This window comes from Leucopleurus acutus, assembly GCF_964270905.1.
Source record: "Leucopleurus acutus genome assembly, chromosome: 2".
Lineage (NCBI taxonomy): Eukaryota > Metazoa > Chordata > Mammalia > Artiodactyla > Delphinidae > Leucopleurus > Leucopleurus acutus.
The window spans coordinates 89,556,631-89,573,878 of NC_139143.1; the positions used below are offsets into that span (position 1 = coordinate 89,556,631).

The 17,248-nt window shown below is 39.6% G+C and overlaps 1 protein-coding gene across 2 annotated transcripts in view; it reads right to left on the reverse strand.

The window, feature by feature from the left end:
• WDR3 (WD repeat domain 3) overlaps window positions 1–17,248 on the reverse strand; it is a 37,515-nt gene that overhangs the window by 19,481 nt on the left and 786 nt on the right. For both annotated transcript variants that reach the window (XM_082833054.1, XM_082833053.1), the window contains exons 2-12: window positions 14,335–14,542; window positions 13,136–13,345; window positions 10,715–10,833; window positions 9,008–9,086; window positions 7,727–7,822; window positions 6,387–6,500; window positions 6,130–6,231; window positions 5,135–5,232; window positions 4,095–4,202; window positions 3,343–3,573; window positions 507–600 (exon numbers count right to left, since the gene is read on the reverse strand). In XM_082833054.1, coding sequence (XP_082689180.1) covers window positions 507–600; window positions 3,343–3,573; window positions 4,095–4,202; window positions 5,135–5,232; window positions 6,130–6,231; window positions 6,387–6,500; window positions 7,727–7,822; window positions 9,008–9,086; window positions 10,715–10,833; window positions 13,136–13,345; window positions 14,335–14,505 — 1,422 coding nt within the window. In that variant the 5' untranslated portion in view covers window positions 14,506–14,542. The remainder of the gene's footprint in view (window positions 1–506; window positions 601–3,342; window positions 3,574–4,094; window positions 4,203–5,134; window positions 5,233–6,129; window positions 6,232–6,386; window positions 6,501–7,726; window positions 7,823–9,007; window positions 9,087–10,714; window positions 10,834–13,135; window positions 13,346–14,334; window positions 14,543–17,248) is intronic.

The window sequence follows — 17,248 nt, forward strand, 5'->3', positions numbered from 1 at the left end:
AGATCCCACATGCCACGGAGCAACTAAGCCCATGCGCCACAACTACTGAGCCTGCCCTCTAGAGCCCGCAAACCACAACTACTTACTTAGCCTGCGCTCAGGAGCCCGTGAGCCACAACTACTGAGCCTGCGCTCAGGAGCCCGTGAGCCACAACTACTGAGCCTGCACTCAGGAGGCTGTGAGCCACAACTACTGAAGCCCGTGTATCTAGAGCCCGAGAGAAGCCACTGCAATGAGAAGCCCACGCACCGTGACGAAGATTGGCCCCCGTTCGCGCCGCAACTAGAGAAAGCCTGTGCACAGCAACGAAAACCCAATGCAGCCCAAAATAAATTAATTAAATAAAAATAAAAACCTCATAAAAAAGGGCAATGAACTAACACCCTCTCATACTATTTGGCCCTAATACATTTCCCATATGCTAAAATAGGAAGCATATTTCTCAAACAACTTTAAGAATACTGAGTAGAAAAAGTCCCCCAAATCCATGGAAAAGCCTGTTTACCTTTGTTCCTATGACCACCTGCCGATCACCAGGTACAAAGAATGAGCAAAGTGCATATTCGCAGGTCATCGTGCGAATACACTGCAGTGTAGACCTGTGAGAAAGAAGGAATAAAGAACTTGTATGTTAAGAGAACCTGCTTCTCCATCTGAGAGGTCAGCATGTACATTTCATACAAACTTAGCCACACAGAATGATCAATATGAGAAAGGATAAAGTCTGAATAACCCTGGCTTATTACAGTGAAGGGAGAAATTAGTAAGCGGCACCTAACTTTTTCTTTCATAGTGGCTCCCAATCCTAAGGAACAGATTCTACGAAACAGCTGAGAAAAGCATCTGCTGGGCTCAACAAACTGCCACCACAAAGAAGTGAGGCCAGAGGACTGCAAGTCGAATTAGCATACTGTATCCTTACAAGTACAGTTCATTTTACTGGACCATAAACATTCATCCATGCAACAAACAGATATCAAATGCCCACTTCCTTCAACATTTACTGAATGCCAGGTACCGTTCTAGGTGCTGGAGATATAACAATGAATTAAACAGAAGAGGCCCCAAATCTCATAAAGCTTAACATCCTCTGGAAATGAGACAAATATTGGGGTATCAGGTGCTAGCAGCACCTGGGGAAGGGGACCAAGAGTACAAGGGTGGGAAGGGGATAGCAGGATGGCCATGTGATGAGAAGAGAGGGAGAAAGCCTTAGCCAAAAGGGGAATATGGTTCCACGCAGAAAGGGAGCACAACAGCCATGACACAGGCATGCTCCTGTCGCCTGTAAGGGATAACGAAAAGGCCAGGGTGGCTCCACTGGAGAAGGGGAGAGTGGTAAGAGACAATGTCTGTAAGGACTGTGGCTTGTAGTTAGTCTTTGTGAGATGGAGCTCCTGGAAGTGATAGAACTTCCATTATAAAAAGATTACACTGGCCACTGTGTTGAGTATAGACCACAGAGGGGCAAGTAAGGAAGCATGGAAGACTGGTCAGAAAGCTATTACAATCCAGATAAGAGATGTTGGTGGTTTGAACCAGGTCATGGCAGCGCAGGTGATGAGATGTGGTTGAATTCCAGGTGAGTTTTCTTTTTTTAAACACTCATTTTTTTTTTTTTTAATTTATTTTTGGCTGCACTGGGTCTTCATTGCTGCGTCTTGGCTTTCTCTAGTTGTGGTGAGCATGGGCTACTCTTCATTGCGGTGTGCGGGCTTCTCATTGCAGTGGCTCCTCGTTGCAGAGCACGGGCTCTAGGCAGGTGGGCTTCAGTAGTTGCAGCGTGTGGGCTCAGGAGTTGCAGTGCACAGGCTCTAGAGTGCGCGGGCTTCAGTAGTTGTGGCACTCAAGCTCAGTAGTTGCGGCTCACAGGCTCTAGAGCGCAGGCTCAGTAGTTGTGGCACACGGACTTAGTTGCCCCATGGCATGTGGGATCTTCCCGGACCAGGGATCGAACCCATGTCCTCTGCATTGGCAGGTGTATTCTTAACCACTGGACCACCAGGGAAGTTTTGAAGGTAGAGCTGATAGGATTTGCTAATGCACTGGACATGAGAGAATCAAGAATGGCTACAAGGATTTGGGCTAGAAAAACCACAGAAAGTAATTATTTACTAATATGGGGAAGTCTGTAGGAACAGAGGGTGGGGAGACTATTGAAGAAATGAAGATCACAAGTATGGTTTGGACATATAAAAATCTGAGATGCCTAATTAGACATCCAAGGGAGATACAAACAAAAGCTTTGGACATATGAGTCTGAAGTTCAGGGAGAGGCTATGGCTAGAGATAGAAATTTAAGTGTCATCAGCTTATAGAAAGCCACCTGACTCGAGATCACAGAAAGTGAGTGTAGACAGAGAAAACTTTCAAAGACTCTGCCCTGAAGTATTCCAACAGTTAGAAGTCAGCAAAATAAAAAGGGTCTAGCCAAGACTGAGGAAAAAAAACAGCCAGCAGAGAAAGAGGAAGTAATGAAATTCAAACTGTTTCAAAGAGGAGAAAAGTTATCAATTCAAAGACAGTGTCAAACGAAGCTTATTGGTCACTGGATTTTGAAACATGAACACCACTGATGAGATGACAAGAGCTGTTTTGGTGAAATGGTGGGGATAAAGGTCTGATGGAGAAAAGGAGTCAGAGGATGGGGGGAGATAACTGGACAGAGAGATAAGGATGAAACAGGATTATTTCCTTCAAGATGGGAGATATTACAGTGTATCTGTATGCTGATGCGAACAACCCAACAGAGAGGGAAGATTAATGATGCAAGAGAGGGAGGAAAATTGCTAGAAGGAGAAATATAGCTTGTGATTACCTTTTGGTTAGGAGCACCAACAGTCATAGGAAGAAAGATTATGTGGATACAGATGCAGCTAAGGTGGGAACATACGAACATTTTCTAGATGATTCCATTTCTTCAGTGAACTAGGAGGCAAGGTCATCAGCTTAAAGGGGCTACAGGTGTGAGGTGTGAGGAGAGGTAAGAACATGTGAAATAGTCATCTAGGAAAGTGAGGAATGAGAAATCATGGTAAAATTACTGTAAAGCACTAAGAGCCTATTTGAATTTAGAGTAGGAAGTATGCTTGTGTTTTTCTCTAGCCAAGTACAGCAATAAGCTTCAGACATGGAATAAACTTACATTTTTTATACCAAATCTAAAAAGGCAATTTTTCCTACTCTAAACTCCACAGGCCTACAGTCAAAATGCACTGAAGATACATTTTGAGGGAACTGTATTTAGGGCCCTAAGAATAACTAACCATCAAGAGTATTAAAAACTAACTCAAAGGGAAGAAAACACTATTGGATAAAGCAGAAAGCATCATTTCACAAACCTGTTCCATATCTTAACGGAATCAGCTGCTGCTGAAAGGACAGCGATATTGTCTGAGCTGAATGACAAAGTCCGCACATCACTGCGATGACCCCCGATGGTAATTCTGTTTGTCCTGACAGTCTGAGGAGCTGACATGGATGGATTCAGTGAATATAATTCCACCAAGTTGTTTTGCAGAAGGAAGACAGCCTTTAACTCTCCTTGAGGAGTATGAATCAAGTCAAAGGATCTGCATGAGAAAATATTCATAAATGTTCCAGCAACCATCTTAGCTCACAAGGTTAATTTTTTTCTAGGAGAAAAGCATTGCAATGCCCTCCATCTATACAAAGTTTGAACAAGTATAAAGGATTTTACAAATAAGAGTGCTCTGAGTATTGGACAGTCGTCTAGTATAGGCTTTTAAGTCCAAGAAACCTGAGCTCAGATACTGGCTCTGACTTGTTTCTGTGCATGTATTCTTTTTTATAAGTGACCGCAAATCCTTTTGGAATGTGGGGTATACATTTTTCTTTTTAACTGGCAGCAAAGAACTGTAAGTAAAAAGCTAAAAAGCTATCATAAGAAAACAAATATGAGATGATGAGTAAGTGGGCCCATGGTGAGAGGCAGGAGCTGAGGCCACGATTACCATCTCCAGATACGTAATTTGCAGAGACTGCTTACAAATAGTGGGAAAAGCCGATACAATTTTGTAGCAACACTTCAGATACTTCTCTCAGATACCTCAGCTACTACATTTTCACTCACTTGATTTTGGCAGAAGTTTTGATATTAGTCACCCGTTGGATTTCATCTTGCAGAGTCATTTCAACATTGACTTCAAGGTCTTCCTCCTCCTCTTTGCAAGAATTTAATCTAGAGGAGAAAAAAAAAAAGACTATCATGCTATCACTTTTCTAGAAGAAGCTTTGCTATTACTTGAGTCAAGCTCTGGTCTGAGACCAACAACCTTTATTGAACCCGGAAGAGTCACTTAACCACACGGATTACCATGAGAATTAAACAATGTAGTGTACGTAAAAACGCTTTGTGAACCACAACGCAATTAATATGAAGTGTTATTCCATCCTATGGGTACCCTCAATAAACGGATTCTGAATGCAAAAGCCCATAAAATTTCTGGGGACAAGTCTTTATAGTTCAAACTATCCCACTGAAGTGTTTCTGGTAAACTTCTCTAACTTCAGGACTTTTTAGAAAACCCATTACTCTGCACTTATAACCCAACCATGCCAAAAAAACCCAGAGGTCTCAAAAGATTTGCTTTGGCAAATAAAAAATTTTAAAAACTGGTGACTTTTTATTTCTTTGAGACTTGATAAATTTCAACCACTGAGAAACTGATTTCTATGGCTATAATGACCTATTTATTGTAAGGTTATACTGCCCCCAAACTCCAATTATGTAACTGTCCAACCAGTCTTCCTTCTCACAGTCCCAAAGGTCAGTACTATGCCACCTGGATTCCTTCTGTATTGGCTGTTGTCACCGAAGACACACTGCTAGCCTCTCAGAATTAAATCATTTAGAAGCCATGTCTGAATATCTGTACTGCCTTTCTCGTTCTGTGTGGCTCTGAGTGCAAGACCTAGGAATATGATAGTTATGAAGCTGTATTTAGAAATTAAAAACTTGGACTACCAGCACTCCATAAAATCTTCCCTAGCATTTAATGGTAATTGAAAACAGAGTAAATACTCCTTTAAAGAAGCCATAGTTTTTCCTTCAGTACTACGTGGCCCACCCACGATACTTGTTGACTAGTAGTAAATATAAAGAAAACACACTTTGCTTTCTTTTTAGCTTTCTTCATCTTCTTGTCTATTTTCTTCTGAATTTCCTCCTTGGAAAGGATACAAAACACTTCTAGCACAGAATCAGTCCCCTAGAAAGGCAAAAGGTTGATGTGAGTCCAGGAGAGGCAATTTGTAATTTAGCTTTTTCTCTGTAAGAACATTTCTCTTTCTTCCCTTACTAGTTGTATTACCATGGACAACTTAATCTCGTTGGGATTGCTGTCTCATCTGTAAAGTGGGAATTCACCACTTTCTACAATGTTACTCTGAGACTAAATAAGAAGTTAATGCTTTTTACAGGGTGACGTAAGTCAGAAAGAGAAAAACAAATACCATATGCTAACACATATATATGGAATCTTAAAAAAAAAATTGGTTCTGAAAAACCTAAGGGCAGGACAGGAATAAAGACGCAGACATAGAGAATGGACTTTAGGACATGGAGAGGGAAAGGGTAAGCTGGGACAAAGTGCGAGAGTGGCATGGACATATATACACTACCAAATATAAAAGAGATAGCTAGTGGGAAGCAGCCGCGTAGCACAGGGAGATCAGCTCGGTGCTTTGTTTCCACCTAGAGGGATGGGATAGGGAGGGTGGGAGGGAGACGCAAGAGGGAGGAGATATGGGGATATATGTATACGCATAGCTGATTCACTTTGTTATACAGCAGCAACTAACAGAACAATGTAAAGCAATTATACTCCAATAAAGATGTTTAAAAAAAAAACAGAAAAAAGAAGTTAATACTTTAAATTGTTTAGAAAGGCAGGGATTTAATAAATGTTTGCTAATAATAAGAAGAATAAGAGCAATTACTGTTGTTGGGCTAACAGAAGTTAGGGAATACAGGTCCACACAATACCATATAAGGAAATCTTAACAGGACCAAAGAAAAATTCACCTCCACACTGAATACGAAAGAAGAACAAGTCTCTAAAGGAAGAGCCAAGTCCTTGTTATTTTCTTCTAAGCCTGGTACTCACATGGCAAGCAAGAATCCTGCCTGTCCGGTCGACTGCAAGGTTCACAACTCTGTCCCTTCCTTCCCGCATTATGGAACCAGCTTTTCTACATGTAAGGATGCGCTGCAGAGGAAGCAAGAGAAAAGATGAAGGTTGATAGTTCTGTTGACCCCTGAAAAGACATGATCCCAAGAAATGCAGGTGACAAAGATCTTCCCTAAAATGAATACTTTCCCACCATTCAACTCAACTGAAGGTAAGAAACAAAAATGAATTACATCCTCAGGAGCTTCATCCATCTCAAGGGTACCATCCTCTGCTTCATGTGTGTCCTGTATTCCAGGGGAAGACCCTTTGACTTTCTTGGGCTCTGGTTCTTCTGAGTCTTCAATCTGTTTTATAAAAATGGGAAAATAAAAGCTGAAATAGGGCTTGCCAGGTAGCTCAGTGGTTAAGAATCCGCCTGCTAATGCAGGGGACATGGGTTCGAGCCCTGGTTCAGAGAGATCCCACATGCTGCAGAGCAACTAAGCCCATGCGCCACAATTACTGAGCCTGCGCTCTAGAGCCCGCAAGCCACAACTACTGAAGCCCGCGTGCCTAGAGCCCGTGCTCCTCAACAAGACAAGCCACCACAATGAAGAGTAGCCGCTGCTGGCCACAACTAGAGAAAGCCCATGTGCAGCAATGAAGACCCAACACAGCCAAAAATAAATAAATACATTTTAAAAAAAAAAAAAAGCTGAAATAATTTGTTCCAGGAGGTGATTTTCCTCCCTAATGACTTAGAAACCTGTCCTTATAGCCACTGATAACTTCCATTAAGTGATCTCTCTGATCAAACCTCTTCAACGACAGCACATTCATCAGAATGTGCTAAAAACTGACCACATCAAGAACACAAACAAAACATTATTCATTATACCAGCTCCAATAACTTTCCACAGTCTAAGGACTATTGTTTCATAACAAGGTGAAAAAATGATGACCTCATTAATTTTAAAACCTTCTTAGGTGAAAGATCTACCATATTCTAGAGGGAAAGATTCATATTGGCATTACCAATTGAAAGACATTGCAAGAGAGGTTACATTTTCTCCTTAGATAAAAAAAAAGATAAACCCTAGCCTACTAATGAAGAACCCATCAAAATGGCTACTGGACACAACACCACACACCTAACTCCAGCTAAACCCTAAGGTCTATAACACCTTTCATTCACGCAAAATCTTTGATGATCTGAGAAAATGTGACAGATCTTCTCAGAATATACATATTTACATAAACATACACAAATTTCACATAGATTTTTGTTTGAGGGAAGAGGGTCACAGATATTCGGAAGTCCATCCGTGGACATCCAAAGGTCAAGGAATATCAAGCTAAGAGCCCTACAGACTAAAACATTAACATTACCAAGAGCTGTCAGCCTAAAGCTATCCTTCTTCCAAGTGCAAATGAACCACAGAATGAAGAAAAAAAATTGTTTAGAAATCACAGTAAGAGAGAATTCCAATAGTATGCGAAGTACTCAAAAATTACATCTGATTCTAAATTCAGCAAGCCTATGAAATTGCTAAAACATGACACTGCCCATGATCAGAAAAAAAGCAATTACCTCTTGCAGGTAAGCTATGTCCCAAGCCCTCAGCTCACTGTCAGAAGCCCCAGTGATGAGTCGCTTTTCTTCTGACACCAGAACCAACCCCCACACCTACAGGGTATAAAAAGATTCAAATAATATGGTTATTAAGGGACTCCAGGATGCATGACATGACATTCCAAAAGTCTAAGTACACTGTAGTGAAATCTCTTTGGCATTGCAAAGTCTAATATTAAGACAACCCTTTCAAAATACACTACAAGACAGCTCACTTTGAGAAAGAAAATGATCTGTGGTGGAAGTGTTGTTTATGGGGTAACTAGCAGTTTCTCTGTAATTTCCTATCCTTAAATTTAGATAATGGCTGTTCAGAATAAATCCTAACCAGAAGCCACTCAAAATAATGATTTCAAGCGTGGCACTTCTCTGATTTCAGCAGTGCCTTGCAAATGAAAGGTGTCCCATTAACATCTATCAGAGCATAATTTTTAGCCTCAAACATCCATGAACTAACTAAACAATGAAAACAACAGTACTGTTGCAAATCAAGAAAGAATCTGCTTTTCCTCCTCATTAATTCTAGGGTGTGTATATTCCTCATATATTCTAGGGCATATATATACAAAAATATATATAATTGAGTTATAATTAACAATGTTAAATTAGTTTAAGGCATACAACACAGTGATTCAATATTTTTATACATCATGAAATGATCACCAAAATAAGACCAGTTACCATCCATCGCCATACAAAGTTGTTAAAATATTATTGACTATATACCCTATGTGTAGATTCCATCCCATGGCTTACATATTCTATAGCTGGAAGTTTGTACCCCTTAATCACCTTCACCTATGCCTGGTATGAACAAAGCACAAAGGAGGATGCAAAGATGTAAAATATTCCCTGATCTCTACTGAACAGATCTATGTTCAGGTAATTATTATAATGGCTACAATTTGCTATTTACATGTCACCGGGCCAGGCACAATGATACACAGTATCATTAAACTTCCCTATGATCATAAAGGTGGATACTTATAATTTAGAAGTGATGAAACCCACATTCATGGGTTAAAAACTTATCCGAGGCCAATTTCTACTAAATGCCAGAGCAGCTGCATCTGCTCTGACGGTTGGCACTTTGTCCACCACTCCAACTTCTCTCTCTAAAGACAGTACATGTTGATTACTGTTAGCAGTAAAAACAAAGTCATGAAAGGGCCAGGGAAGAAACCATCTTTTCCTTTCTGCCTTGCTATTCTTTCCCTGGGCCCATGACCCTACATATACCTCAGTTCGGTGGCCGACCATTGTTTTGAAGCAGTGCTGGGTATCAAGGTCCCACCATTTCACCATGGTATCTTTCCCACTAGAAGAAGAAATAGGAAAAAACTCTTATTAGGAAGAATCACTGAACTAACAGGAAAATCAAGGACTTATTTGTTGCCTTAAAAAGACAATACACAGCAATGATGTCTAATGCTACTATTTACCTGACCTTTCTTTTAAAAAGTAAAGAATCCTAACTCTTTATATGTCTATTCTCAGGTAGAAAAATAAAATGTTCCATCTGTAAGCACAAAAATAACCTTGAATTCAGAGTGCTACAGAACGCAGAACTTGACAAGTTGACCACCATTTCCATCGCCACAGCATCAACATTCCTTCATTCTAACACACAAACATCTTGTGTGGAGAGGTCTCTCCTGCTCCCTTGTCTCCTATGTCCAGCTAGTCTCTAGGTCCTGAAAACGCCTCCTCTGGGAAGTCTCCAAGCCTCGATTCCTTCCAATCCATTTTTGTACACAAACCTGAAGTTAGGTCCTACTGCCCGAATTATTTTAATAACTTATCTGGTCTCTGTCTATTCTGTTCCCTCACCACATCCAATACATTACTGTCAGTTAATCTTAATCTTCTAAATTTGCACTAACTCAAGGTTCTCTATGGATTCAAAATCAAGCTCTTCAGCACCATTCCCAAAACCTCCCATTAACTGGCACTTAATCTCCCTGCCAATGGGCTCTACTATTCCTGCCTCAAATGCCTGTTCCCTGCTTCTTCACCAATGTGAATCTAATATAATCCTGCTTCAAGACAAAACTGGAAAAAAACAAAAACCCAATTTACAAAGTCTTTGCTATATAATCCCACCTCACCGTGTTATTTCCTTTCCCTTACATTCCCTAAGCTATAAGGTGTATGTATATTCTAGCAGAGCAGTAGAGTCATTGCCTCACAGAATGTGTTATCTGAACAAGACACACTAACGTCCCTGCATCCTATCCCACAGGAACAAATCCACCACTGGTACAGCATTTCGTGCTGCTCCTCTACACTGCCTTCTGGTTCTTCTATGGTTCTAATTACTATGGTTCTTCTAATTACTGCCTGGCAAAACCTAAGATCCCAAACTTTCCTGGGTGGTCATTCCTTAGGAATGATAACTATTATATTAGGTTGAGCTATATGAAATTGCTGATATATGAAATTGCTGATATCTGACCTATCATTTTTAACCCACACAAATGGAAATTTCAAATGGTTCAACCTATGAGATGTTCAGAAGGCCTAAGTATGGAGTATGTCTCTTCTCAAGAGGCAGGCTAAGACAAACATTTGGTATTCGCATCTGCCCACTGCTCCATGTTCGGCTTTTCTGACTTTCTAGGGATCCAGAAAGTAGACAGCTCATCCTATACAAGGTCTGTTGAAGAGTTAAGGAATTATGGAAAAGCTGGTATCAGGGGAAAATAATGACAAATCAGAAAAGGGAATTAAAAAATGCTATAAATAACTCTGGACAGCATCTATGACACTGTTTGGGAAGGGAGGGGAGGGGAAGAGAGAGGAAAAGCAGCGAGAAGAGGAAACTAGCACATGAGCTTGAGTATAGTGCGGAGATACGCGTAAGGAATGAAACAAATTCCCTCTCTGAAAACCTCTCCAATGAATTCACCTAGAGAAAAATGGAAACGAAACTTATTATTTCTTTACCTAGTAACTAGCAGATTCTTGTCTCGTAGAAACAATGCTTGTGTAACAGCGTCCTTGTGCCCCTTTAGACGGTAGAGGCCACTTTCATTGATCACATCCCACACGATAGTATCTGTGTCCTAAAGGAATCAAATACAGAAGAATTTTCTTTACCACATAAGGCCTAACTTGACAAACAATATTTTTATTACAAAGTTGATATGTAGTCCTTATAGAAAATTTGGAAAACATACAGAAAAGCACAGAGGAACCAAACACCAGTTGATTTCACCATCCAGATATAACCACCACAGATATTTTGTTGTATACTATTCTAGTCTTTATGTATACATACATGTTGTTAACTGAGATCATGCTATTCCTATCACTGTATAACTCTCCTCCTTTTTCTCATTTAATATACTTCCATGTCTTTCCACACTGTTCTCATTTTTAATGGTCACATAATAACCAACCTTAAGGATATACCATAATTTACTTTAAAGTTTTTCTATTTCAGCCATTTAGGCAGTTTCCAATTTTCTGCTATCATAGATATGTGGAAATGAACATTCTTGTACCTCTATCTTTGTACATATCTCTGATCAGAATAAAAACTAAAAAGGGAAATTCTTGGGTTAAAAGGTATTTCTATCTTAAGTCTGCAATTCAGGGTGATCTCCAGAAAGGCTGCACCAACCTAAAGGTCCACCAAGGATATGTATGACAATGCCAGTTTTCCCATCCCTTCATCTCTGGATATTATCAGTTGCTCAAAAAACAGTGCCAATTTCAAAAGTTGAACGGCTGTCTCAATGTTCATTTGATTTGCATTTCTGAATACCAATGAGAAATTCTGTACATGCTCTATGGTGATTACTGGCCATTCTGCACCTCCTTTGAACTGCCAAGTCATGTCTTTCATCTTCCTTTGGGTCTTATTTTTCACTTGTTTCTTGGTTATTAAGACACATTAATCCTTCCCTTTCATAGTGGAACTATTAAATACTTTCCCTTTTTCATGGTCCTTTAACTTTATTTTTTCCAGTTTTATTGAAAAAATAATTGATGTACATCATTGTATAAGTTTAAGGCATGCGGCATGGCAGTTTAATTTACATATATTGTGAAATGATTACCATAATAGGTTCAGCTAACACCCATCTCCTCATATAGATATAATAAAAAGAAAAAAAGGAAAAATAATTTCTCCTTGGGATGAGAACTCTTAGGATTTACTCTTGACAACTTCTTTATAGTGTTTAAATGCACAAATGTTTTAAATATTCAAATATCAAGCGTTCAAATTTATCAGTCTTTTCCTTTATAATTTCTTTCCTTGCTGATATGCTTGAAGTCTTTTTCCACCTTGATATCAAATAAATATTTATTTATATATCTTCTAGTTTACTTAAAATATCATGGTTTAATATTTAAGTCTTTAATCCGCGACTCTTTGGTACACAGCATGAGGTAAAGTTTTAACTTTAAATTTCCCCCCAAACAGTTAGCCAACTGTTTAAGTCCTATTTCATAAGTAATCCATCATTTATCTACTCATCAAAAATGTCATCTTTAAAATATATCAAGTGGATTTGTTTCTTGGATTCCCATTTGGTTACAGTAATCTATCTGACTATTTTGTATTAATGCCAGGTTAATATAACACATTATAAGTTATGACTTCATAATGCATTTTAATATCTGAAACTTCTTAAATCTAACCCTGAAAAAAGAAATCTGAAACCCTTTTATTTTTTCCCAAAATTCTGCTATTTATTATTCATTTGTTTTTTCAATATGTTCTTTTAAATCATTTGGTCATATTCTAAAACAACAACAAAAAGACCTTTGGGATATTTAAATTGCTTTATCTGTATAAACTAATTAGAACATATGAGCGTCTTTTCAATACTTTGTCTTGCCATTCAAGAACATGGTTTGTGTCTCTATTCACTCAAGTCTTCTGTTACATTCTTTAGTAAAGTTTCACAGTATTTTTGTGTCCATTACTTAACATACTTTTGTAAATGGAATCATTTACATTCTATTTTCTGATGACTGAGATATAGGAAAGCTACCGATTTTACCAAAACGAATGGCCAAGAATCATCATTTTGACTCTCCTTTTCCAATTTGTTTTGTTCCCCCCAGCTTGTGTACTGTTTTGGGTAGCATATCCACAATGATGTTACATAGTAACTATCATGGGCATCCTCATCTTGTTCCTGTATTTAATAGTCTTTTACCAGTGAATCTGACAGGAAACAAAATGAACCACCCAATTCATATCCATCCTTCTCACTCTATTCTACCATCTATACTATTTTGTACACCGAGTGCCCACTGTTTCACGCAACAATGTTTGTGAATAACCTGCTTCAGCAGTAGCCTTACACTCCTTTCTAGATTAAAGTCCGGGCACCTAATTCAAGGTCTCACCTTGGACCCAGATGCCAGCCTGCCTCCTAGCTGATCATACTTCAAGGAAGTGATTGCTGCTTTGTGTCCATTGAAGGTCACATTTCCTTCCCCACTCAGGAGACTGAAGATTCGGATAGACCCATCCTCATAACCAACAGCTAAGTGCAGCCCATCTGGGGAGGGGCACAAGAAAGTGACTTCGTGTTTAAGCCCCTGAAGGATGAGAATCTGAAATAATAAGAATTAAAAACAATGTAGAGGAGTTAAGCATGTCATCAAGGAAAAAGTGTGGGAATAATCAGGCACAGTAAAATTAAGAGCATCAATAATTCCAAATCGCTCTTATGAATAATAATGAGTCTCCGGACTCTACCTCAAGTTCTTTAATATAGAAATTATTATTTGTACAGGGTAATGAAACATTCAAGAAAAGGTAAAGCTATACTATACTATTTCTCCAAAGCTCTACATTAGCATAATACATGCCAAAATTTCCCAGGCAATGGAATAAAATACTAAGTCCTTATTCTATGTCAACACCAAATGATTTTCCATAAAGGGTTATAAACACATCCTTGATTCAACTGAGCCCCATCCCAGAAACCAACCTGCATGGCACTGGAGTGCTACAGTGATGTATCCCCAAGGGACTCTGGGGGACACCAAGTATCAAAGTATTAACCTCTTGGAGGTCACAAAGTGAGTGGACAAGATCAAAATGCCTGTATTTTGTTTGGCAGAAGTGGAAGGCTTGGGAATTCAGAGTCATACAAGATATCAAAGGCTAGTTTAACAACCGTTGGGCCTCATCTGCATAAGTAAGAAAAAGATTCAGTCAACATAGCAATATTCCTTTTAAATGCTTAATATTCTGTAACTAGTTGTGAGGGCAAGTAGAAGAACTTGAAAAATGGAGAACTGGTAAAGCAGAGAAAAACAAACATGTTGGGAATAATGATTACAAATAATTACCTGTAAATATCACTACAAATAAATACCCAAGAGGTAAGCTCTTTTGGTTGTGGTTTTCAGAATATAGTATAGAAGAGCACAATAGAATGTGATACTTCGCTATCTACCCAAAGGAAAAAAAAATTTCTAGAGGCACACACATTAAAAAAAAAAAATCTGTGCATGACAAAGCAGAGCTCTCCCACTTCTGCCTCCACCCTCAAATACCCATAAATCAATATCAATCTAGGTGATTTCTCGCATACCTTCTCTCCTTTCCTTAAGTCCCAGATGAAAACATGTTCACAGGCTGGTACTGCCACATAGCGTCCTTTTTCACCACGAAGTGTCACAAAGACAATATTACCCTTCTGGCTGCCAATAAGGCCAAAGACTGCACTGGCAACATAACGTAGGTACTGCCTGGTGAGCCCCATGTTCTAACATCTGATACCACAAGTGAGGCAGCTGCACCTGCAAACAAAGAAAACTGAGTTCTTGGGTTCTGCTAGGCTGGCAAACACCGACTGCATATCATGTAGTTAAAAGTACACGACCTGTGGTTGCTTAACCTTCATTTACTTTGAATATATTACTGACATAAAATACCCAGACATCTCCATTTTTTATTCACTGCTGACTCAATGTGTAATCTCTCACTCAAGTTTCGGACTGGTCACACTGTCATGGCCACCTCACAAATTCTGACATGTAGCCCCAATGCAGCTTAACAATTTGCTTCTGCCCATTCAACTACCATCAAAGTTTTTACACGGAGACGGACAGCCTGAGACTGAAAATATTTATTGGTGAGCATTTATTGTAAACCTACTAATAATGAGACAGGCACTGATCTAGACGCTAGAGATATGGTGTTGAGTAAAACAAAATCCCTGATCTTGTGGCACTTACCTTCGAGCACAGTGGCTCTCAAACTCCAGAATGTATCTAAATCACCCAAGGGATTATGAAAACAAATTGCTGGGAACCACCTACACCGCACATCCCCAGGGCCTATTTCTGATTCAGTAGGTCTGGGGTGGGACCCAAGATTTTTCATTTCTAACAAGTTCTCAAGTGATGCTGCTGCTGCGGTTCCCCGCTTTGAGAACTACTGTAACTAATAACGTGCAGGTATGCCCTGGATTTCCAAAGCAGGGCAGTCACCTGCCCTTGGCACACTGTTTTTCAAAGTTGCCATAGTTCTTGTGTAACCGAGCAGGACACTACAGGGCCTTCCCAGGTCAGGCACCACCGCCGCCCCCCACCCCTCGCCCCCCGCCCCCGCCGCACCATGTCCTCCACCTGCCTCCCGTTAGTAGAAAACCTTTAGCCTCCTAAGCCTTCCCTGAGTTCCAAAGAGCAAATGTAATCAGAGAAGTGAGAAAATGCAGAAACAAAGGAATCAAGCAAGACAAAATAAAAATAGTTTTAGCCATTAAACAAAATCAAGGATCTTTAGGTTCCTCGTCAAGGGCCATGGAGATAATATTTTGAACCATATCCTAGCTGTTTTGCAGATACTGAAACCCCAACCAGGTGGAAGAAGTTAACTGAATGCTGACCACCAGCAGGTAGACTCCAGGCCAGTTGGAACTAGAAGGTTGATGGTGTTGACTCCCAATTACCTCACCACCAACCAATCAGAAGAATGCCCACCAGCTGATCACATGCCCCACCCCCTCTCCCTCACCTTGACTTTAAAAACCTTTCCCTGAAAGCCAGTGTCGGGGAGGGGTGTCTTCTCAGCATTAGCTGCACTTAGCATTAGTGCACTTTTCCTTCACCACAACCCGGTGTCAGTAGGACTGGCTTGACTGCCCACAGCGGGGCGGGCCCAGCTTTGGTTTTAACAACTGCACTAAATCAAATTCACTGAAAACACTTGGTTACCATAAGAGACAACTGGTGAAGGAGATAAATTAAGCTTGTCTGCTCTTAATATGGAAATGTGAAAGGTATTCCCCCAAATACCGGTGCAACTTAAAAAACACAAGAATACTAAACAGAAGTTACAGCCTTCTTCTGGAGCTGTTTTTGTTTGTTGTTGTTGTTGGTTCAGTTTGTTTGGTTTAACGCTACAGGGTCTCTTTCTATTACAACCTGATGTTTTAGTCTACTTTAACAGGAAAATATTCAATGCCTGTACTAATACTTTCTTTTAATGACCACTTACAGGCCTCATTTTTCTTCTCCTAGGAACCAACATAAAGCCAGTTAAAAATGAAGGGAAGATAATATTAACATCGCAAAAACGCTCTTCACCTGGGCCATTTGATCAATTCTTTACCAATTCATCTTACTCCTCTGGCCCCAGCCCCTTAACTGTAATTGTTGTTCATGGTAGTCTTCCGCCATCTACCACAGTATTTTCCTTGGAGACTTCATACAACATGCCTAGGCTCAGGGACCCACCACATCCCTACTTCCAGTCTGGCCTACATACCTGAATACTAACTATACAGCTCCAAGAACTTATTAGACATCCCCATCCAAACACCTTGCAGTATCACATTTAACGTGTATAAAACCAAACCTACCTTGCTTCCTGAACCCTACTCATTTTTTTCTGAGTCTAAAACACACAGCTCTCCAAGCCATTCAGGCTCAAAACCTTGTAGTAACCTTTGGCTCATTAGTATTATTTAAACAGCCAATACTGAAAGAGTGCTTATTATATGGTAACTGATACATTAAAATATATATAACTGAGTAAACATATGCAGTTAATTTCATATTTATTAATTGGATTGATCATAATTAATTGAATTAAGTGGGTTAATACATGTAAAGTGCTTAAAAGGATCCTTCACAGTTACCTTGCAAGATTGGTACTATTCTTATCCTTATTTTACAGACAAGGAAACTAGACACAGAGACATGAAATAGCTAGCTGAAAGTCATTCAGCTGGTTTTAAGTGCCAAAGCCAGATTACAAACCAAACTCCAAAATTTCCTCTTTTAACCACTAAACTATTTCTTTGCCTCCGTCTTCTCTTTTGTCAGAAACTTCTACCTGTTTCTCTGAAGGAGGATCCTTTTCTCTTTCCACTACTTTCTGTTCCAGCTCTTTATCACTGGGTTCCTGCACTATGTAGCACCTCCACCTCCATGTTTTTCATTCATTTCTTTTAAAAGTCATTAATACTACCTGACTAATCTTTTCAAACGCACTAATCC